The following is a 25,308-nucleotide window of genomic DNA, read 5'->3' as shown; positions in this document are numbered from 1 at the left end:
TATTTAATATTTTTTTGAGCATGTTTTAACAACACCTTGTGGCATTTCTCATTTTTGAACGTAAACAGTGTCTTCATCGCTGCGATGTTGGTAAGGATCATTTACATATTTATTTCTTAACATCTGTGGCACACAACGTGCCATTTTAACTGAAGCCTTGCATGAACTTGTGAGTGTTCGCTGTGTGTGCCTCTGTTTTAAACAAGGACAGCAGTTAGCTGAGGTGCAACACCTTTTCTCTCATTAGACTTACTAAACAGGATAATGATCCCCCTGAGAATCTGTCTCCATCGCTCTGCTTGCCCTGTCACTCTCTGCGCCACCATCATCATGGTGATCAAAGCCAGATGTGCTCACTTCTGTTGCCGCCAACAAAGCACAACTGTACCGAGTGTTTTTACAGTTGTCACTCTGCTCCGTGCGATAGCCCTTAGGGAAATCTACTGGATTTGCTGGAGCGACATTACACAGACCTAAAAACACACCACAGCTCTTCTCTTGGACTGTCACTCACACGGGGAATTAAAGCAAGCTAAATTTGACCGATTAAAGTCAGATATAATTAGGTTTTTTTTGTACAGCTGCAATAAAAATCACATATTTCTAAAGAGCATCTGACACCCAAAATAATAGCACCAGCTGCAGCTGCAGATTTGTTTCAGATGAACAGAATTTTGAAAATATTTTACTTCACCTTTCTGTCCCCTCTGGTGTTATTTCAACATGTAACCGCCGACAAACATGATGGTCTTCTCAGAAAAAAGTGAAAGTTTTCCTTCTCATCTACAGTATTAGTTGTTAAACTCTACTATTTATAATCCTTTTTTTCGAGCTGAGTTGAAGTTTCCTCAACTCCTGCAAGCCAAAAAAACAACCAGTAAACATTGCCTGCCACCGATAAAAACAGCAGAGAACCGAACAGTACTAATTTGTTGTGACTACAGTGAATAAAAGAAATGCAGAGAGTTCAGACCACAGGATACCACTCAGCAGTTTAAAGAGGGAATAAATCGGTGCTTGGTGACAGATAGCAAGATATCTAATATCTGTTCAGATATTTTGCATGATTGCCAAACATGTGAGATTTGTTTGAAAAGCGGCGAGGGATCAGTTTTCTGTCTTCCAAACGCCTTAAACAACAAAAACATCAACAAACATCTCTTTGAGACGGAACAACAAAGACAAAGAACTGAAAGAGGGCAGAAATTACACCAGTGTAATGCAGCAGTGATCAAAGAAATACACACAAGACAACACAAAAACACACCTGCAGTGACAGATGGAGGTAGCCCCAGCAAAGAAGAGAGAGGGCAACGCACCGCTGAGAGAGAAACTGGTAGACGGGAATGAGGGAGGAATAATAAAGAAGGTGGAAAGTGTTCATTGTTGATTTAAGTAAGTGTTCAACCACAAACACTGCATAAGCACTTTGCACAGGCGTGAACATTTCATCTAAGACCAGTTCCGCTTGATCTATAAACAGGAAAGAACAATGAGAGCCCGACTTGTCCCTGGGTGACACTATTAGAGTGTTGGTTTACCACCATAACTGTCTCCTCCTGGATCTAAGCCCAACAACAAGGTGACTCGGCTCTGGCTGCACAATGATTAGTCAGGTTCTGCCACGCAGCAATGTTCTGTGGTGCAGCTCGAAGAGAAAAAAATAGAAACATCAGTTGTTTGGTTGTCAGACAGCACATGTTAAAGACCCAAACTCAGTCTGATAGCTCGGCAATTTATGAGGAGTTGAGAGAAAAGGGTTTGGCAGCTCAAGCATCTCTGCATTGATGAGCAGAGCCATTTCAACTATTTTTTCTTTTAGAACCTAAATGAACAGACAGAGAGGAGACAATCAGTCAGAAACAAGGAAAAAGAGAGGGTTATGAGACTATTTCTCTGGTGAGAGCATCTGCCGGGAAAACAAAAGAGATTCCAGGAGGATATAGCACGGCACATAACCTCTCTAAAACGGCAAACCGTGGTTTTTCAGTTGCCCGTCTTATGTACATCTGTTCCGCCGACAGATGTGCGTTAATTGTAATCAATAAAGCAGTCTACACAGAACTCGTGACAGCTCACGTTTCACCCACTTAACCATGAACTAAAAATCCTTTTAGGCTTCAAGCGTATTTGCTTCAATCTTACCAGGGTCCCCAATTGTCTAAATTATCAAATTCAGTGACCTTTTAAAGATTTTCCAGGCCCAATTCCCTAAAATTCAAGGACCCAACATGTCACAGTTTGAGATACACATCAAGGTTAATTATAGCAACACTGAGAATTTTTTCGAATGAGAACTATCAGACTCCCCAGAAGCTCACAGACAATTAAAAAGAAAGAGAGGCTTGAATGTGTGAATTCTTAAAAGCTGTGCTGGCAGAAAACTAGAGGAGACGCATGCAGACAGCGTATATTAATCTTTGTCCTCAGATTAAAGGATAAGTTGACCCAAAAATGAAAATTCAGTCATTATCTACTCAACCGCATCAGCAACGGAAAGTCGGGGGAAGTTTTGCCGTCCACAAAACATTTCTGGAGCTGTTTTCAAACCAACCCAATCACCAAAATAAATGTTGATCAAGTATGTTACTGCTAAGCCACAGATAAGTTTAAACTTAACATTTCTTTATGTTGCAGTGTTTGTTTAGGTTCAATTTTCTATATCTCTCTTGTCGCAACGCTGTGTTCATGCTCTGGTTAGGTTTAGGCACAAAAAGTAGAAGTAGATAATGACCGAGTTTTCATCTTTGGGTGAACTTTTCCTTTAAGCAAAAATAAAGAAGTACATAAAAAGAAGTTAGATTTCTATTCTTGCACAAAATATATAAGTTCAAGCACTTTCAATGAGCGATGTCTCGTAACGTGTATTTTAAAAAATGTTCAAGGCCTTGATTTCCCCTCCTCAAATATACAACTTGTAGGAACCCTGTCTTTCTCACCTGAGCGTTACTAAAAAACACACAGTACGACGGCTGACCGCTCTGAGTTTAGACACTTGCAGAGTTGAATGACTTGCTGTTCACCTCACTGCCTGTGCCAACACGGTGTATGAACATCCTACTTTTTGGTTTGTAAAATCCACTGCCAGTCGGCTTAATCCAGGCAGCAATTACGTTCACACCAAAATGTATTCGGCAAAGCAAATTAATAGCACTTCACCGTGTTTTGCAGGAGACGGGGACGGATGGCTGCATCCTTCCCAGCCACTCTCCACAACTGTGACTGACACGATCAGCAGTAGATTACAGAACGATTCTGCCAAACAACCTGAAAATACACATTTTTGCACCATAAAATCCCACAGTGTGATGTGTACAGGCAGTCATAAACACGGCACAGTGCTCACTCTTTGACTCTTGGGGGAAAAGAAATGGTGACAAATCTGTTGATCTGCTTTGTACCTTCCCCCCTCCTCTACAAATCCTCAGACACATTTTTAACTTCATCTCCAATCAAAGAAGCCCAGATTGCAATCTGCCACACAATATGTTTTGCTCCACTTTATTAGGCCCATAGATAAACCTCATGGCTGGAACACAGGCCTGTGAGTAATGAAGGCTCCCTCAGCATAACAAGATCCTACCCTCCTTATGCTCTCCTTCTCCTCTCAATTTGTCGTGCTATGAGTTTAGCTGGTCATTTTCCTGCTTTACTTTCAAAAGGAGCCGGCCCGCACAGATGCTGTAACAAAATGTAATCATGTTTTAGATCTTGAAAGCATGCAGGCAATTAAAAAGAATCTATTGTTGATATGTATGCAGCTCCAGGTTCTTACTCCTGATGCGGACAAAATGTTCCCGAGCTAATCATATTATATTCACAATTAGACAGTGTTCTTACCTCACACACACACACACACACACACATACACATACACACACACACACTCTTATAAAGCAAGGTTTGTGTGCATATTTTATATTTTCTGCAAAAATGTAAGACAGACTAAAGGCTGAATTTCTAAAACATTCAGTGACACCTGTGAATCTGAATCACTTGTAAAGCAGGAACATGTTTACAGTACATTAATTATCTCGTATTAACATCACGGCAAGTCCTCTGACAAGCCATATTTGGCAAAGGAGAACACCCACACACGCATAACCACTTAGATCAAAACAACATCCAGGAAAATTAAAAGAAAAAACACAACTTCAGTGACAGAGATGGAGGCACTGGGGGAAATAAAAGAGGAAAAACAGAAATGTACTCTTCTCTGAGGCAGCGGTATTACACAAAGCTGAAGTGTTGAAGAAAAAGGTGACTGCTGTTACATCTTAGAGAGCCATGAAAGACCAAAAGCCCTCTGCAGCCAGCTAAATCGAAATCACTGGAGGAGCATCAACCGGACCGCTGAGTGCATCATCAGAGAGGTGTTGGTCTCTGGCTCTGCTCCAGATGGGGACAGTTGTGTCGCTCCCAGCGCTGAAGATATTCACCAGCTGACAGGCTAAAGCAACCAGACCTTGTCAGTTAGTGGGTTAACTGGTGAGGAGATCGCTCTCTCTCTCTCTCTCTCTCTTCTGATAACTCTCAGTTCAGTCTATGTCCACACATTATATGGGAGTTTATCTTCTGTGTAATGCACAGGTGATTTATGTTTTACACAAGGCATATGTTCAGCACTGTGCTTTTTAATGTCTCGCTTAATTAATAAAAGTCAGTGATAAACGTTCACACATGTTCTTCACAAGCTTCCGAGTCAGGTGTGACTTTTATTTAGACAATTTAACTATGCAGATGTGCAGAAACTATGATAAATCTGTATTTGTATGATGTGCACACACGATTGTGAAGGGTTTTACGAGCAAATCCATTCATGAATTAAAGTGAGCAAATTATGCAAAAGCAAAAACTTCTAGGACTGTTCAGTACAGCCTCTTTACGCTGTATGTTGTTCAACCAAGGCTCTACATTCTAGACCAGCCCAATTATCAAATTTTGAAAAGAAGTTGAAAATATGAGGCAGAATGGAGGAACACGATGTAACTTTTAAAAGGTTTCAGCAAGTCATTGATAGCGATCAATGAAATGTGCAGTGAGTAAAGAAAATATTGTGAACACTTGAAAAAGGAACAAATAATGAGATGATCCACCATAAAAGTGGAAGTTTTTAGCCTGTTTAAAGCTGAGTGCAGTGCTCACTGTGTAGTATTCATCCTTCGGAGGGATTATATTATTGTAAGAAATATTTAATATCTCAATTTTAATTAATATTTTAGGGAATAAAGTCTGAAGGCATTTAGGGCTTCCTTACTGAGGAGACAAAATCATCTAAACAGTCATGAGTCAAATGTATTACTTCCTCAGTTTTCCCATAACAAGTTCAATTTTATTTGCTTTCAAGATCACAGATTTCAAGATTATGTCATTATTTGTCATAACAAATGTGGTTCCCCCTGAGATCTCCAGAAAATGAGCTTTGTTAACGAGATAAATAAACCTGTTATCACGAGAAAAAGTGTTTTTCAGATCAGAAGTGCCATACCAGCGTGCATACAAGCTATTACCTTTCCCGTACAGTAGCAACAATGTATATACCCTCATATGAAATCAATACGTACAACATTCAAATGGAAAAAGTTCATAAAAAGTTAATATGGTTTGCTTTAAAACGCCCAAAGGCCACCCTACAGAGAAGTGAGTGTATGTACTCTCTTTATCTCAAGAAAACATTTGTTCTTGAGAAAACAAACAACACTTATCACAGGAACATGGAGGAAATACGTTTGACCAATGGCCGTTTAGGGCTTCCACACCTCTGTACTTGATCAATGACAATTATTTTAGGACAGCAACTGCAAAGATGTGATCTGAGTTTCTACTCTTAATAAATGTGATGTATGATGATTATAAGCAACACAACAAAAACAAACAAACATTGACATGTGTTCGTTTCAGTCATTGTTGAAACTTCTGTGATTCCTGAAAAAGACGACAAAACACCATTTTTGCTTTATTTTATTGTAAATGAGTCTATAAAAGTGAGAGTATAATAATGATACAACAAATATGCTTAAGATACGAGTGATTTCAGTTGGAATGTCAGACTAACAATACAGTCTAGTACAACCATAATCAACTTTTCAAATTACATCTAATAACAGCTTTCAGTACAATCATACGGTATAACTCACATACTGGTCCTTTGTGAATATATATGTATACTTTTTTATGTTTATAGAAAATACAAACAATGATCAATGCTTGAATATAAAAGACACTCCATAAGGAATGGAAAAGACTCAAAGGCCCTGTTCACATTTGGTAGGATACATTCTGAGAGATCCAATCACAAGCGGACAGCTCTAAGTACAGGTGTGAACAACCCCGGGACGCATTTGAGATCCGAGCACACATTCGGTCTGGGACCCATATGACCACATTCTTTTAGCAGTGTGTTCGCATATGGGCCCGGTGCCACACTGACGGATCGCCCACTCAACTGACGTTCTCAGTGAAACAAGAAGAAGTGACAGAATGGATTACACACTGTTTGATTTCCATGTAGTTCACTGTAATGTAAATTACATGTTTATGCTCTCTAAACCTGCCAAAGTTAGCAGCAGATGTCTGTTGTAACCGACCATTAAATAAACTCGTAACTGCAAAATCCCAAGACTCTAAATTAACAGACTTCGCGAAATGGTCCCGGCAAATTCTAAATCATTCAAGCCTTCTTGTAAATTTGGCATTATTTGTAATACATTAAGTTGCTTCTTTCTTTGTAAAAAGTGTCAGTATGTCGAGGCAATGCTTTACCAGCCTGTCTGCTTCTGTGTCTAAAGTTTGTCTTACTTCCCAACAGCTGTTTGAACACATTGTTTCAACTGAATTAATCATTTGCACCCAATTGACTAAAGAAGACAACATTTTATTGATGGTAAACAGCTAATAAAGGCTAATTCTTTGTCGTCCAGGGAGAAAGTCACCAGACTCCCTTAAAAAAACGCACAATTTTGAGAGTTGTTGCCTTAAGAGAAACTTTTCTTAATTATTTGGGCAAACATTTTAATTGAAGAGATATTTATTTCATATTTAAACTTACCCATATGTTCCAGTATCGTAGTTGTGTATTTGCATATAGAGCAAAAATGTGAGATCCGATCACAAGTGACCACTTCCAATGCAAGGCGAGGCGCATGTCAATGCCAGGTGTGAATTAACAGGCTTAAAGCTGTCCGCTTGTGACCTAATCACTCAGGAGGGACGGTAATACCAAATGTGAACAGACTTAAAGAAGAAAGTTTTTACTTGTACATGACTAACAACATGCATATGAAAATAACTGTGTAATTAAAAACTAAAATAAAGGTAATAATATGATTAAGGTTTAAAATAAAAACTACAGAAATAGAAATCAGAGGCAATGCCAATAAGAAGGAATTATGATAGGTTTAATTTAATACGTTAATAAGTGCTTAGCAACGTTTAATCTTTTACTTTCAGAGATTTTATATTCCCATCGTCAGGGATATATGACTTAAAGCCAAATGTTCTTGATAGTGCACTTCACAGGATCAGGTAGAGACTCTGCTCCACCTGCCTGTAGGATTTTTATGTCTGTACCAACAAGTGTCAAAAGCATACAAATGTATTTTTTACGAAGTTCTAAAAATGGCTTTGTTTCCTTTTTTAATGTTCATGCTGGACAACGTTTTTACAACTCTCTTAATACCAACATTTTTCTGCTTGTTAACAAAATTGTTGAAGGACAGTCCCTCAGGTTTACATTCAGAGTGTACTGCAATATGTGGGTACAATTATACTCTATGCTGTGTATGTATGCCATTTCAGAGATAATGTAAAAATGAACCTCACAAGGCCCTGAGTTTGGCCAGGAGAGCTTCTACGTCTGACTCTCCATTGGTGCCACAGCTGCTGCTGACTGCAGCACTGGTGGAGGCCGGCTGGAAGGCCGGAGGCTGTGCTTCAACCTCCGTCTCTTTCTCATTCGGTTTAACCGTCACTCTCTCCACCACCCGCTCTCTGTCCAGCCAGTAACTGTGACCCGGGGGGTTCCTGTACCTGCGGCCGGACTCCGAACAAGCAGCAGCCTTTGACCGGGCTGCAGACGGATGGCCCTCAGACTCGTTAAGGGCCTCCTTGGCTGGGGGAGCTTTCACCACCGCTGAGCCCACATTTATATTCTGCCGAGAGCGAGACCTTTGTAAAGGTGCCTTGTTGTTCTCTGTGAGTGGAAAAGAGAGAAAAAAAAGTAGTGAGCAAAATTTAGAATTAGGAAAGACACTGAGAAGAAATGGGTTTGCAAATTACTTGTTAAGCAATTAAAAGCAAGGTGTTATTCCGATGACAGTAAAATATTGAATTACAAAAGCAAGAGGGGAGAAGAAAGGTTAAAAAAGCAAGCAAGTGAATACAATATTTGCGTCAGGCATTCTGCAAAAAAGAGAAAAAGACTGATTAACGGAAATCATCAGTAACAAGACACACTTTAGTAAGCAAATGCACATGCAACACAAAAGGACATATAAAAACATGAGCTCAGTGTACCCGCCGCCAGTTTAGATGAATACACACACAAACACACACCATGGAAGCATACAGTGTATACAAACACTGATGAGGACAAATTTTCTGCAGCAGACTGTGGCATGCAGCAAGCTCAATATGACGAAATGGATATGGCTGATCAACCACAACAGAAACTCAATAACACTGTGCGTCGCCCTTTTCCATTTTCTCTTACATGACACCCTCCCACCCAGCTCCACCTCCTCTCATCCCACCATTATCATCTATTCTCCTTCCTCCGCTCTTCATCTCAGCTCTCTGCTCCCGCACTAGTCCTCTTCATCTTCCTTATTTCCGCCGCTCTCCTCAGCCTCCCGCCCTCCCCTCTGGTTTCTGACTTAAAACACACACCCAGACAGACACTGGAAAAGAACGACGGCCCAGATCAGACCTACGTTCTGAATTATAATCCCTCTGAGTAGATCTTAGACTTCATCATCAGTATGTGTGCACTGGAAGGAGAGGGTAAATCCATATTCATGTGACCTTGAGCGAGAGGCTGAGAGGAGTGGCGCGAGGAAAGACACCACCGCATTTAAAGTTTCCTGAGCATTAAATGTCTGGCAAACAGGAGTCAAACACAGCAGAGCAGAACAGAGCGACCCGCTCTGTCAGCCAATCGGTAATGAGTTTGGAGCGTGGCCAGTCAGTCATGACAGTGTGTTTTATGGGCCACGCTGACGAATGACAAGGAACGTCCCTGAACACAACCTCTGACAAATAAATAAGGATAAAAGGGGGAAAGAGAGCAGACAAGACGGAAACGACTGCAAAATTAAGCAAAGGAAGGCAACGATCAATCGCACACACACGCATTCACATTCACACAAAAACTCGTTAGGCAAACAAGAGGCAGAAGTGGGATTTTAAAAGGATGAAATGAGTAGAGAGTGTTGCCTTGCTGCTGTGACTGAACATTTACCACAGCTAAAAATCCAACTCTCCTCTCATTATCTCACCCTCTCTGCTCTCTCTTCCCGTTGTTGCTGTCTCAGTTGTTAAAGATGACAATTATTCCCTGCTGTCAATCATCTTTCACCAAACTCCCCTGTCCCATCCTGTCCCTCTAGAAACCTGTCATCTAACCCCATGCCTGTTTCTTTCCGCACGATCAGGTCGACTGCCCTACAAACACACATTGCGTTTAGACACAACACACATACAGATTAGGCCATGATGTCGAGAAAATTGTCGATTATGGTATTAGCAATTTGCATTTTAATATTGTGTTTACACTTGTGTTAAAAATTTTGGACCGATGCCATTTCTGTCTTCTTGGAAAGCGAGAAGCAGAAAATGGAGGCGGGTTTGATCAAACATCAGTAAGAGTCAAACATGATGTTTATTTTAGAATTGATCATTTAGCTATTGTCAGCTCTGAGCCAGTGATGATTATATATTAAAAACACATATTGGTGAGAAATAAAAAGTACTGTTTCAATACGTGAATTTACACTTCAAAAACAGATTAAAAAGAAAACCCACACTTCAATAAGACCTCTTATCCAGACGTGCATTTCTTTTTTTTCTTAACAGGGTTCTAGCCTTTAGTGGTGAACATGATCAAAGTGCTGGCAAGTTCAGTTTCTTCTCAGTCTGCCCGCCTGTGACACCTTGTTGCCCCTTCCTTTGAAGCCTTGCTAGATTCTCAACGCGTGCCTTCATTTAAGCTGTAAAACACGTGTGAGAGATGTAAACCATTTCTCATCTCACAGGTTGTACTCCTTTAACCAAGAAACCTGACACTGGTTTAAAGGGGAGAGAGTGGAATTCGAAGACAAAAACACATGCTGTGATAGAAGCAGTGCGCATTTATCCCCCCAAGTCAATCTGATACAGTTTCAGATATGTGACAAGCAATCTGATATAAAAATTGTAGATACGCCTAAAGCCAGTATATTTCACTTCTGCTTAAACTTGATTTTTCTTTTAAATGCAAAAGAATATAAGTGTACAAGAAAGTACAGAAAGTCCCCTAAAAATTATAGCAAATGCCACAACATCAATAGTTAAGAGTGCTCCACCAATTTAGCCCTGCGCTCTTATAATATTGTCCGACTCATGATGGAGAGTAAACAAAACAAACAAACAAACAAAGGCTCAGAGTGGGCAGGCCGGGCACAGAGACTCTGCAGCTGTGAAAGCCAAAGAGGTTGGTGTGTTTACTGAGGGAACTACAGCTCATAATCCCATGAGTACCAGACAACCACGGAACATACAGTTAGGAAATATCATGCTAGTTAGCTAATTCGTATCTCATTTGTGGTGTGATTAAATTCACCGAGGCCTACTGACCTCCCTCCCTTCCTCTGGTTGTCCAGCGGACTATTAGGGCCACGAAATATCTGTCAATTTTTTTTAGGGCCTATTAGTTGAACTTCACTGCTTTTCTCACCTTTTCCCATCAACCTTGATGGCTGTATTTAGCACAGAGAACCAGTAACCACGAAGCCATCAAGGTTGTCATCACACAAAAACAATAGTCCCAAAACAAACACAATGAGAGTTTGGTGGGGCTTTCAAGAAAAGCAGTAAGATCCATAATACGCAAACCAGAAATATCGCCTTTTTTATTACAAATATTCTTCCTCCAAAACCTGCTGCCTTACTCAAGATGCAATGCGACTGCAGACAGTTCGATCACAGATTCAGGTATGTTATGCTAGTAGCTAGCTAATGTAGAGGAGTGCGCTCCAGAGGTCTGGCAAACTCAGTTCTTTCAGTCCACACTCTATTTTTTTTTTTTTTTCATTTTCAGACTTGTAGTCTACAGCCCAAACTGACGGTGACTCAAGTGACACCACTTATCAATCTTTAATTTATCAGATTTCATGCAAATTTACACCTTTTACAAAGCAGTAGTGCTCCTCAAGAGCTGTAATCAGAAGATGTATAAAATTGGCCCCTTTATCAATAAGCAGTGATAAGAAGGGCATAAGTTTGGACAGTCCCTAAGAAGGGCTCATTTTTCACATCAATCTTGGCGACTGGGTATTGTTTACTGTTTACCTCGATTTGAGGGTCATTGTCATCCATCTAAATCCAGCACTTTAAACAACACTAAATGGGTGCATGTCCTTGTAAATAAAATAGCTTATTGCTTCAGTTATTTCCTTTGACCAGGAGGAGTTAGGGGCAATCAGTGTTAGTTGGCACTGCTAGCTTTGTTGTTAGCTTGCCTCGGGTTGACTGCCCCCGTTTCCGACAGCACTTTATTGTTCTTGTAGCATGCTGTGTTCTTAAACAGTGAGCTGGTGAGGTAAGATTTTAAGGTATTGTTGCATATTTTGCAGCTCTCTTGTCAATACTTCTGATAGTGTAGCATGGGGGAGGGACCTTTTCCCCACAGCTGATAGAACCAAACCAACTTGACAAGTTTTTGCATCGAATTTGTGGTTAGAATCTTTGTAGCACACTTGTGTTGATTTTCCAACAGGTAGCAGTTAATCTTTAGATCTCGATGTGACTGCAGTTGAAAGGAAAACTGTCCCTGGGCAATATTAGAAAACAGTGTGAGGGGTATTCCTTTATCCCATCAGCAAATAGCTGCAGAAAGGAGTTCACTTTTCCTCATGTAAGATCATTTGCTCCATTTATATTTGCTGCTCAGGCTGATGCAGATGAGCTTTTACTCATCTCTCGCCCCCCTCCCCTCTCTTGAAGTTGTTGAGAAGTTAGTAAGCAGACAGGCAGGCTGAGGCAGGGAGCCTCAGTAAGTCCGGACTGCAGCAGTTCTTGTCTGTCTCTCTCTTTCCCGGACTGTTAAAGCTACACGGCCTGCCACCATTGCAGTTGACAATGAACTTATCTAGATGAAGAACTGTTGAGAGACTGGACAACCAGTCAACACAGGAGAAAGCCTGGGGATTGGTATTTTCCAGTGTTGGCAAAACATGAACACAATACGATTCTGCTAAACTAAAGGTCTATCACAGTCTTTAGTCTGCTGCGGTCCTTTACTTTGCTGGAAGGCAGATTGCAAAAGAAAAACAACGATAAAAGAGTTGGCAGACTGAGCTTGTGTCTCTTTGTGCTCTCAGTGTTGCTGAATATTGTGTATTTAGACTGTGAGTAACACAGCCTGTAGCATTTCAACCAGCTACTGACAGTGGTTATTTTGCAGCAGAAGACAAGTAAAATCTCAAACAAAACAGACTAATTGTTACTCTGAACGGCTCGAGAACATCATCAGGAATTTCAATATGGAACCCTAGCAGTTTATTAAATGTCTGATAGTGTCATTTTGTATAAATGTAAAAGGACCTGTCCAATAGAAGAAAAAACCTGAGTGTTTCTTTTTTTTCTGTCTGCAAATAGCTGCTGAGAGGAATTCACATTTTCCTCTTGTCAGATCATTTGGTCCATTTGCATTTGCCACTTCAAATACAGATGCAGATGAGCCTTTCCTCTCATCTTTCACTCCCTCCCCTTCTCTCCACTCTTATGAAGTTTGCAGTATTTGATCACTTTAGGAAGAGACGAGTCATGCAGACTCACAAATATATAGACAGTGAAGTGACTTTTTCCTCTCTGAGGAGTGACTGACACAACAAGTTGAAGTTAGCCAAGATCATACACACACACATCACACATGGCTTGGCAGTTTGCTGCATGTTCCGTCTAATGATGATGATTTGTCCTGTTTTTTTACCTCTACAAGTGACACATCTGAGGACAGGTTACTACACAATAATTCTGTCAAATATATGGAACGCATAAAATGTAATCTAGTGCAAAGTTTTTCAACAAGGACCGCAACCAACCATTACAGTAATTACTGATTGAACCATCGGTTGTTTTGTTCAGATTAAACGTTTGGTCTATAAAATGTCAGAAAATGTTAAGAAATGCCAAGCACATGTTTCTAGAAGCATTGTTGTGGTCTTCAAATGGCCAAGTCATTGGTGCCAAGCATGATCGTTTTAGGAGTCTGGTCTCAGGTTTGTTTTTTCAGGGGAGAATGGCTGCAACTAATATACCCAAGGTGGCTTTTTCAGATTAATCAACCCAATTCAACACAGCCCCAAAGATAATTTTTTTGTCCAACACCTTCCAATAAAGAGAGAAATTTATTCTATGGTTATAGTAATATAGCAGATGAAAATGCTCAATCACTGCATTTGCCATTTATTTACCTCAGAACAGAACAATTGATTTTAAAGAAGGAAAAAAGGCAGAAAAGCAAAAAAAAATGTAACCAACAACAGACTAACAGGGGTTTGGAGGAAGAAGCACAAGCCATAAACAACCCTCAGATCTTCCTCTCTTATAATGAACGGCTGTGCAGTGCGCCGAGGTCAGACAACCGATGCAAAACTACGTTTTGATTGTGAGTCGTTTCATGTTTGTGTTTGTCCATACAGAAAGGAAGGCTACATTTAAGAGATGAAAATGTATGGTGCTATAAATGTGTGTGATGCCCCAATGTCCCCCAGCGAGTCTTGTAAAAAGTAAAAGCCAGCAGACAGCTTGTTAGCTTGCCTGTGTGCATTAGGCTGGCTGTAATTAAAGATCATTACCTGGCAACACACCAGTCATTGAAGGTTTGTCCCTTGCTTGTTCGTTGTTAACTGCGTGTGTGTGTGTGTGTGTGTGTGTGTGGCGTGTGTGCGTTTGCAGAGCCGTCTATCTTTGCTTTTCTGTCACACAGAAAAACAGCAGACAGGATTAAAAAAAAACGAGGAGAGGCAACAGGCAATGAAAAGAAAGTGGAGGGAGGACAGCAGTGGAAGAAATGGGATGATGAGGAAGAAGATGACAAGATGGGCAGAATAAACGGCCTCAACACAGTGGCATAATTTGGAGGCAATGATTGTGATTTGGACCAGACTAAAAGAGCAGAGTACAAAAAAAAGGGGGGGAATAATAAGGAAGAGGAAGAGCAAATAGAGGAGGTATGGGGATGGATTGTTGAAAGAGCACTATAACAATCTCTGTGGGTAATGTGAAAACCAGCACTTTTATAGGTAACTGAAGCCTGTCCTGCTCTAATGCATATCAAAGTGTTTTCCTTTGTTGAGTTGTGATTTGACTCCCCCCCTCTCCTGTCTCTCCTCTCCCATATTTAACAACTCCACTTTGTTGAAATACAGAAGAATGGAGCAAAGTGTTAGTGGAAAAGCAACATCATTTGGAAGCCTTTCAGTAGGATGTGTTCCACAGTGTATTGACGACTGACATGATTATTTTCTTTTACCTCTTTTGTATATGTATTTTTTCTACCTATTATGCCTTTGCACATGCTTCACATTACATAGTCAACCCAAGACTTAGTAAGCTGTACTGTATGTTGAGCATGATTTACTGAAGCTTATGTTGTACAACTGCAAGCACAAACACAATTATGTGCAACAATATTACAATAACTCTCTCCTTCACAGATTTCCAAATGAGGTAAGTAACAGTTAGCTTACATAACTGATGAAGACCAATGATTTTTATTTTCATTTATTTTCCAGTGTCAGTGAGTGGCAAAGTTTAGCATTGTGGGTAATGTAGGCACCAGGTTTTAAAAAGGGAAGAAAAATGCGTGGAATAAAAAAAGTTATATCTTTGGTTCTGCTGTATTGATTTTGATCATTTGTTTTTAAAATTGTCCATAGTGAGTCCAGCAGTGTTATAGTAGACCAATGCTACACCAGTGGACTGCTTTCCACAACCATGGTGCCTACATCTTCTACAATGCAACTTGGTGGAGTTACCCTTTAATTAATCAGTGGATCAACAAAAAATATCTCAACAGATATTTTATTATCAATAATCAATTCATATGTCAAGTAATTTATCGAGCAAAAAAAGCCAAATATTCGTCCATTAAACTTCTGAAGACTGTGAGGATTTGTTGCTTTTTCTGTTTTACATCGTTGTAAACTGAATATCTTTTGGTTTTACTGACAGCAAAGATCAACTTTCACAATCCCCACTTTAGTGTAGTTCAATTGTAATGGCACGAATATCAGAAAAATATGTTTTTTGGAGTGGTGCTTACACAAGTGGAGAGGCATTCTTGTTTTAAAATGTTTGGCAGACACTAAAAGTAGTCTGTTATTTCAAAGGTAAAAACTGTGGGTTAAGATAAAGCCATCATAATGGTGATAAGCACATTTTTAGAAGTAATCTATGAAAACGGTAGGTGGAGCCTGAATAAGAAGCAGTCTGGTTCAAAAGAGAGAATGGGGGCAGTTCCTTGACATTTATAGGTCACCCTGTATGACTCACGAACAAACAAATCCATAGTAAACATCAATGTAAATAGTACTGGACATGGCAATGGTCTTTTCACAAGCACAAATGCGTACGCCAGGGACACACTCATAAAGACATGTCAACACGTTTCACCTGCCATGCTTAGGCGGACATGATTGAGTCATATTAAAATCAAGAGACAAAGTGAGCAGGGTAGGGGTGTCATGGGTGGTTTGCTACTTAAAACCAAAAAGGACGACGTGGAGGATATGAAAGGGCTGAGCTGGATGTCCCTCAAGTCTTCTGCCCCTCAGTGTGAACCCCAGCCACTGTGAGCTGCAGCCAAGCATGACATTGCGTTAGCACGCCTTGGTGCGTCTAACAATGCCTCAAAAAGTGAGCCTGGTTCCCAGCCACTAATACTGCTAGCCTACACACACGGCTGGTTCACATTGCACATGATGCTCTATTGAGAATACAATTAAAATAAACAATACAAAGCTCCTGTTGTTATGGACTGCATAATCCACCTCTCACACTGTCAAATATGATACGTTTTCCAAGATGTCAGACACACTGCCATCCTGACAAATTCAGTCTAGTAGCCTTTTCAGGAGGTGACGACACAAAATTGTGCATAATCGAAGATCTGAATATTGCTGGTAGAGCAAACAGAGACATCTCCAATGTCTGAGCAAGCTACTGTTATCATCATAAATTAATATTTGTTATGCTAAGCTTAAAAATAGCATTTTCCAGAATAATAATGACTTCCCTTGCTTTCCTGCCACATGATAACTTAACTCTGAAGGGACCAAAAAAAAAGCAATATGATGTTTAGTGTTGTAAATTAGCCATCTCAAGCAATTTTTACATCCCTGCTGCAAGTGATTAAATGCAGTCATTTATCTAAAAATCTGCTGTACTTTAGGCCATGCACTCTGCAAAAAATGGGGTAAAACATGCAGAAAAAAAGAAAGGTACGATCTTTTACAATATAAACAAATCTGTCCGCTTGTATTACAAAGAGGAAATACACCTGGCAGATGGTTGTAGCAGCCCGGGCCCTTACTCCTGCTTTACTCTAATTATATCTACATGCAGGGTAATGGACTGAGAATGTTTCCTCATAGAGGGACAGCATCCCTTCCTGGGGTCTCTGTCTCTCTGCTCTTTCTCTCAGTCTCCCACTCACTCACTAACACATTCATAAAAGCAGACATCAGGCACAAACGCAGCGAGACAGTCTGACAGACACACAACTGCATAGAAGCAAACAAACAAACACACGCACACGCACACGCACGCACACACACACACACACACACACACACACACACACACACACACACACACTAATAAGCACCGGCTATTTCACTGATACAGGTGTATAGCCAGTGTACTCTGCTGCTTCTGGCATGAATTAAACATGTCTTGGTTTCAGGCTCTGCTACCTGTTGTTGTTTGTGTGGTTACTGCTGGTAAATATCCCCAGCAGTCATAGTCTAATGCATATGTATTTCCCCTCAGTGGCTTCACACTAACTAAGGGTTTCTATCAGCCGTTTTCTCCAGCAGTGTACACCTGTCACACTGTGAGAGTAAAATATTGATCCTTCACACGCCTCTAGACACCGAGCTGAAACGCACTCTGCAAATGCGTCCGGAGACAGACGGACAGACAGAGGCACACATTTCTCTGTTAGCCTCCAATCAGTCGGTAACATGGATTAATGAACTGGTTTACTGAGAAGTTTATATGATAGATGTGGAGCACAGCCAATAGACTCCTCTGCGGACTGCAGTGGATTATGGAGAAAATAGTTGATAGCCTGCATAAGTAGTGTGTATCTAAAGACATTTTCAACCCTCATTTTTCTGATAAATGCCTTCGAAGTTACAGAGTTTGTATTTGCAAGTCATTTTTGAACAGAACTCTGATAAATTTGCATTTTAATAAGAATAAAACATTTTGTGAAATGTATGTTTTAACAGTGCTGGTGTGTCCAGGTGGGAGATATAACCAATACATTAACTACACTTTAATTTATATGAAGGTTTATACAAGCAGGGATTGGTGTTAAACCTTGACCCTAACCCATTTTTGTAATGACTATGATGTGTCCTAAGCAACAAAACTTGTCGAATTCTAAATCTTGTATATATATAATTTGATTGGCTGCTGATTTGAATTGAAAACTGGATCGCTTTTTTTCTTTTTGTACTGCTGCTTTAGTTTTTAGTTAGCTGCTTTCGACTACATTTGACGTTTAAAGGTGTTATTGATAAGATTAAGCCGCTAAATCTAACATTCCATCTCCTCCCTTCATTTATGTTACAACCACTGTTGTTCAGTCATCTGCCCCCTCAAGTGGTTGCCACTTTGTGCATGAGCTAATGTTGCTAACATTCGATAGCAAACAATAATGGTGCTAATGCTAGCTCACATTACAGTAAAGCTAACATTAGGGTAGTACAGTATTCTCGGTGCATACTGTAGAACTCAGCCATTCGTACTTTTTTCCCCACAAACTATCAACTACCAAGACTGTTGATTGCAGACAAAACACAGATACCACGTGATAGCAACAGCTTTATAATATTGGCTCAGAAACCTTGTTAGAAGCTGGTACCAACTGTCAAAACAATCATTTTGGACTCGTTAAACATTATAAAATTCTTCATTCACAATCATAATGTTTTTAACGAGAAGAGATGCTTTCATTCTGCACTTTTTAACAAGCTCTGCAGATGTATTACTTTTTAAAAATGTTTTGTCACCATAAAAATGTTATCAATGTGACCTTTAGGAAGTTTGGAATATTTTGTTAAATGGAGAAAAACCCCAAGAAGCATCACTTTGGAATAAATACTAAAATCGTATCAAAACTATAGTACTGGAAAATTTGTAATGATACCCGAGACTGTGTACAAGTGATTGTCTAGAAACAACATTGTACTGAGGTAGTGTTTATCACTTCACACCCATAGTGCAATGCAAGATAGAAAAGACATCAAAAGGTGATTGAATATTTAAAAATCCGGTGGAAGATTTCACATTCTTTGTCTCTTTTGTAGTTCCTCTAAAGTATTTTTTTCTCATTGTTTCTCCTGCCAGCTGAGGGCTTGTGTTTAACACTCAGGCCGACTCTGACAGCTCTCAATATGCAGGGCCAGTCCTGCCAAACAGACTTATGAATTCCAAACAGCCCGGAGTCATGCTCCATATTTCATTGAAGTTGAATATTTAAAAAGATCAACCCACTCAAAACCCTATAAAACCTATCGTTCTGGGGCCTTGTGTCCTAAAAATAAAATCGCATCTGCCATATCGCATTACAGACAGCCACATCAGCCTCCATCTCTTAACCATTTCCCTCTCTTGGTTCCCCTCTCCCTCTGACAAGACCCATCTGGTAACCAGCCTGTCTCCATCAACACAGGTTTTGCTCTCTCTCCTTCAAACAACTGCACACTTCTTCCTGCCTCCTTTATCTCATTTGCTTCCCTTTTCTGCCTCACTGTCTGGAACTCACAATTCTTTTTTTCCTTTATTGGTACTGTTACTCTCACCCGGAGCTGTCCTTCAACTCCATCTCCTCACAGGGAATCACGCAGACCACCAGATATAGGAGATGGTTCTCCATTTCCTTCCAACAGCAAGATGGACTGGGTGTCTGATTTCAAAAAGTGAGCAAAACAGCAGGACGTTTGACAAGATGCAGGAAAATGAGTGGAGACAGACTGCAATGCAGTCTGCTTCTGACAGCACAGTCTCAGTCAGATCAAAGCGATCCGGGCTCAAATATACTGTAGAAAAAAAAAAAATCAACATCCACTAATCAACATTTCAGAATTGGACAGCAAAGCAAGTGTGTGTGTGTGTGATTACAGTATGAGTTTCATCCTCACTATGGCCAAAGCAGCCCTGGGTATAAAATTACTATAACAAATGGTTCAGCAATGTGCATGAATTTATCTAGATATTTATTATGTCATTAGATGAATTTCATCATATCCATAACCTCTGCCTCACAGTACATTAAGTGAAGCTTTCATCATCAAATAGAAAAGTGTGTTTATACTGTGAAAGCAAATGTCACCTGTGATTGATTTAATCTGGCTAAACCAAACCAAACCAAATTTGAATGACGTCAACTTTAACATATTCAGACAATACCTTTGTTAGATTTCCACACTTCCAAAGGTGACTTGATTTTGATCTTTGGCATTTACAAAATTGGGTGGGACATGTCCGCACTTGGGGAAACGTGAATAGTCCAACCTACATGAATGTTAAGGAAAGCTGAGAAATTTTTACATTTTAGTTCAAACCTCTAGAACTCATAAAGAGAGAAAGAGATTGAGATTGGGTGGTTTTTATATCTTAAATTATGCTTGATTCAGAGTTAACAACACTTAGAATGCTCAATTCTAATCATCATTATGAATGAACTTGACAAGATGTTGACCACTGAACAAAAAGTCAAAGGAAAAAAATAATATCTGGAGTGTGTCATTACAGCACACAGTTGGCCACTCAGTCGCTCATTATAAAAGAAGTTGAGAAACAACACTTAAAGAATCTACCACAAAGAAAGCAACTCAGAACACGTTAATGACTAATGATGACTAATGGGAAACATTACAAAACTTTGATTTGACAAAGAAAGGTAAAAAAAAAAAAAAAAAAAAAAAAAAAAAAAAAAAAAATCACTTCAGAACAACTGTGCTTTTTTATCATTGTCTGTGCATTACTGGTTAAATAATGCCCAAATTTCATCCCATTTAAACCAAATGGTATTGAATGTGCATTTTGCATTGTGAATGAATCTAATCTCCAATAAATCAAAAATTATAGATTAACATGACAACATTTATGAGCCAGACCTACTGATACAGAACACAAAAGATGCTTTATATTTAATCTACCGGATGAAATTTACCATATGCTAATTGTACGCTTCAACTTGATTTCAGATATAATCTTTGTTGAATAAACATGACACACACATGCAGAAGCCTGTCGGCAGGAGAGTGTGCGTTGGCAGGAAAAGAATTGGATCAGATCAGCCCATAGAAAGATTTTAATTAAGAGACAGGCAAAACAGCAGGCCAAGATGGTGCAACACTGGGTGACACTAAATTAATAAATAACAAAATACCACTCAAATAAAATTGGTAGATCTTTGCATTCAGTGTCCCTCTACTCTGGTTGCCTCAGATGAAAAGTGCTCTATATGACCAGATACCTTAAAATTAAGATGGGATGCCTCAGTGTTTTAGTTCTTATCAACAATCTCGGCCAAATTAAAGACAAATAAATAAATATCCCTACTGTAGTCATGATACCCTCAAGGGAGAAAACACTTCAAGTAAACAAAGAGCAGCCAAGAACAGAGAGCATGTGCATGCTGAGACTGGCATGTTTTCCATGTTACGATGCTGAATATGCACACCTAACACTTCCTGCAGCTGCTTCAAAGTAAAAGCTTCCACCGACTTGATCGTGGATGTTATACACAAGTGAATTAGTTAGGTGGAAACTAATGTTGATTTTCTGGCTTCACTAATTAGAAAAGACAGCAAAAAGCGGTGAGTCCACATCCAGACTTCAAACAAACCATCAGAAACTTATGGGTCACATCACAGGAGCAACATGTTTTTTCTCTATCTACTGTATGGCTGAGGGGCTTTAAATGCTTATTAGACCTCACACACTACAACAAAGTTAGGTACTGCCTTAGCATCATGTTGCCCCGGAGGTAATCCTGAATGTGAATGTTTTGGATGTGTAAATGTGTCCTCCTTCACATCAGCCTCACTCTGTGAGTCATCAGTAAAAAGACAGCCAAATTCAGATGGCACCACCACGTTGCTTTGGGGTAACATTGCTATGCTCTCCTTCAACCATTGGCGCTCGCTGACATATCAATGCAATTAGAATCATGGCTGTGTCCCAGTGAAGGTCAGCTAGCCCCACTCAGACTAACACAGAGAGAGAGGGAGACACAGAAAGAGAGTTAGACCGTGAGGGAGGCAGTCTGAGAGGAAACAAATTAAGTGACGGGGTAGCATGGCTGAGTTTAGCTCAGCCTCTGTCCAGGGGCCTCTTCCTCTAACTTTAATACAGGCCTGGCAATTAAAAATACATGCATCAATGGTCTACCCAACTCTCTGAAGAACATATAATAATATATTTACACAAGCAAAACACATGTAAATGGACACAGACATTCAGTGCAGAGTGTGCAGCCAAATGCATGCCTATTTCATATTCCTTGTGCACTTAGAATTGATGGCTGGCCAGCCTCGTTCCATTCAATGAACCTCTGATCAATGCAGCAGACAAATGATGTGGCCAAATAAGAGGTTGCACACATCATGACTCAAGGGAATACATTAACCCAATCACCTCGAAAGGTATGGATCCGCCCAAAGAAAGCTGTACTTCATCACACACCCCGAGTCCTTTGCCAGACAGACATGAGTGGGACAAGGACAGTGGTGTTGATGAGATTGGACTATATTGATTTAAATCAATAAAAGGCCGAACAGAGGTGTGTGCCCTCACCAGATGAGGAAACATACTGAAATAGTGAAGCTCTGTTTTGCAGCCAGTTGATAGCAAACACCCAGGGGATACATTTCAAGCTGGGTGGGACCTGTGTGTGTGTGTGTGTGTGTGTGTGTGTGTGTGTGTGTGTGTGTGTGTGTGTGTGTGTGTGTGTGTGTGTGTGAAGTAGATGTGCATGTATCGACAATAAATAATATTTTTAGTCAAGACAAAAATCCCATCGCTGATAGAGTATGTGTGTAATATCTGTGCATGTACTGATGGTTTAGCACAAAAGATCTGGCCTGAAGGAGAATGCAGTGCTTTACTGTAAGTGTGTCATCCATCTCATTCCTTCTGAGGGCTCCCATGGGGCCCATAGCAATCCATGCTCCAGACATGTTCTATGTCTCCTCCAAAGAGTCAGTGGCTGAGTGGACAATGGAATGGGTTAATACTGTAAATGGCGGGCAACGTAACACTGCCAATAGGGTTGCGACATGTTGAAAGCTTTGACTACGAGAGAGAACGCAGCTTGAAATAGAAATGTGCAAACATCCATACATATCTGCATCGACAATCAGAGAATAACAAAAAGTCCAGCTGACAAAGTACTTGCCTTTTCACACAAATTAATTGTTTTGCTAGTTCATTGCTCATCTTAGACTTGACCTACAGAAACATTTGGAGCAGATGTGGTGGAACAGAAGGTGTGCAGGTAATTTGCTTCTTTTTACATGAACATGCGTATAATCCACATTCACAGCTTTCTCCTCGATAAAAACCTTGAAAGAAATCAAAGCACAGACACGTCTTCACACATAGATGTACACACACACACACACACACACACACACACACACACACACACACACACACACACACACACACACACACACACACACACACACACACACACACACACACACACACACACACACACACAGGGTGTCACGATTCACCAACTGGAATCGATGTGCTGGGCTTAATGTCTAAGATACAGCTGCATCGATTCAAACTGCTTGAATCCTGGCAAAGCTGGGAGGGAATCACAGCTGAATCAATGCAGGCATTTCTGTATCAGAAAACCCTGATATGACAGGCACACCTTTTTTTCCTTTTTTTTTTAAAAAAAGCAGCTAATAATGTCTTTTACTCTGCGTGTTTCCGTCTCTCTCTCGTCAGCTCAGTGAGAGTTCAGATCATGTGTTGACCACCACTTGCTCAAAGAGAAGGAGGGGAAGACAACAACTTTGCACTTTGTTGCCCTAGAGGCCATTTATTTTGTCAGGCATTTTAGCCAAATAGAATCTCAAGACAGGCTATTAATGATTAAGTTGTAAAACCTGATTAAATTGTGATAAATGCACAACTTCTAATGAGTAACATATCATGACAGTCACTGTAGGAGACAGAATTACTGTATCCCTTTACCTGCAACTAATGTTGGGCATGTTTACGCTAGGTGGAGAGAACTAGCACCACGTGGCTAGTCAGCAGATGCCCTGGGATAGCCGATTAGCTCAGCTCCACAGGAGGTATGGTGCTTATGTCTTGTTATGTTGTTTACTAGAGTTGAGAGTTGCACACACAGTGCCACTATACTACTTAGACTGACGTCCACAAGAGAAAACTCTCATCGGTAACGAGCTGGTAAAGGTTGTGCTCCAGTTCATTAACGTTACATACTGTTTTTGTAGCTTGCAGTTCAAAGCCTTGTTTTGTTAAAGCTTTTGTGTTTGTTAGTCATGTTAAAGTTATTGAAGTTACTAAGTTACTGCATTACACTGTTAATACAAACTTAACATTTCCTGTATTTTTTTTAAATTAAAGGCTTTTATTGTGAGGCAGTTTTTGGAAATGTGTTGAGGAAAACTCATTGACTTCCAAGATTCTTGTACGTGGGCTACTTGAACTGTTGCTTCTGTCATCTTTTCTCCAGTGTCACTCAGCTCAAGTCTTATTTTAATGAGAATTTTGATGTTAAACTTTAGAATAATAAAAGTTAAGTTGAATAGTGAGAAATTAAAAGAAGATTTGTCACAGCTGACATGAAGGACTGTAGTGCTGCTGTCATTCATGGGTTCTCATTATGTTCCTTTTGGGAGCAGCTGAGTCAAGTATGACAGCTAGTGGTGAAAATTTTCAAATCGGCACAACCCTACCCGCAACAATAAAGATATCAAAACGTTTCTCTGTACTCCAATCATAAATTAACTCTATACTGAATAATACTGGTAAAATTGCAGTGAAAAGATTCTTTCTCACAACTTGGAGAAAACTGCAAATAAAGTTCTGCTAAATTGTTTCACACAGCATGGCATATCAGTATAGGTATGAATCAAATTGTGTTATTTCCTTCTTACAATATACACAAAATATTTCAATGTTTATCTAGAAGTGTATTGAGCGATTGTCAGAGCACATCCGTACTATAAACTCGCACAGGGGTGCCATTTATACAGCACAATCAGATGTACAAAATAACACATAGGTGTGTGTTTGTTTTCTTTAATCAGCCAATGAAGAGAACAATGGCTCAGTGTGAGACATTTGAGCATACAGGAGCGCCTGCGGCACAATCCTACTTGTAATTATCACAACACCAATCAGCAAACACACACAAGACAAACACAGGAACAAAGAAGAAACCGAGGGGGAAACAAGCAAGTAAATAACTTCAGAAAAAAGACAATGCACCATGACAGCGTGTAACACCCTGTGTCTGCGAACAATCAGGGAAGCTTTGGTGCTGTTGTCTGTCGCTTGCATTGATCAGACAGGTGATATTAAACAAGGGGCGAGAGCAGGGCTATGCAGACATGTTGTATGCGTTTGTCTCCTGGTTGCTTTGGAAAGTTAGTGAAATGACAGTTGTCTCATTATGAGCAGAAGGAAGTAGTATAAGCCACGGAGTACATTTAAATGATATATTATATTCTAACACCACCACTGTCAGCAAACTCAGAAAAACATAACCAACTATACACCCACTGAAGAAGAAAAAAAACCTACCTACCAAAAATGCATGTT

General features: G+C 40.0%; 1 protein-coding gene across 1 annotated transcript in view; it reads right to left on the bottom strand.

The window, feature by feature from the left end:
• Positions 1 to 5,945: 5,945 nt before the first annotated feature.
• LOC140994201 (protein diaphanous homolog 3-like) overlaps positions 5,946 to 25,308 on the bottom strand; it is a 165,945-nt gene continuing 146,582 nt past the window's right edge. Inside the window, exon 28 of the mRNA XM_073463751.1 lies at positions 5,946 to 8,191. Within this exon, the coding sequence (XP_073319852.1) occupies positions 7,818 to 8,191 (374 nt within the window). The 3' untranslated portion in view covers positions 5,946 to 7,817. The remainder of the gene's footprint in view (positions 8,192 to 25,308) is intronic.

This window comes from Pagrus major, chromosome 4 (assembly GCF_040436345.1).
Source record: "Pagrus major chromosome 4, Pma_NU_1.0".
NCBI classification, from domain to species: domain Eukaryota; kingdom Metazoa; phylum Chordata; class Actinopteri; order Spariformes; family Sparidae; genus Pagrus; species Pagrus major.
The sequence above is the reverse complement of the archived record's forward strand: the minus strand, read 5'-3'. Positions and strand labels throughout refer to the sequence as shown.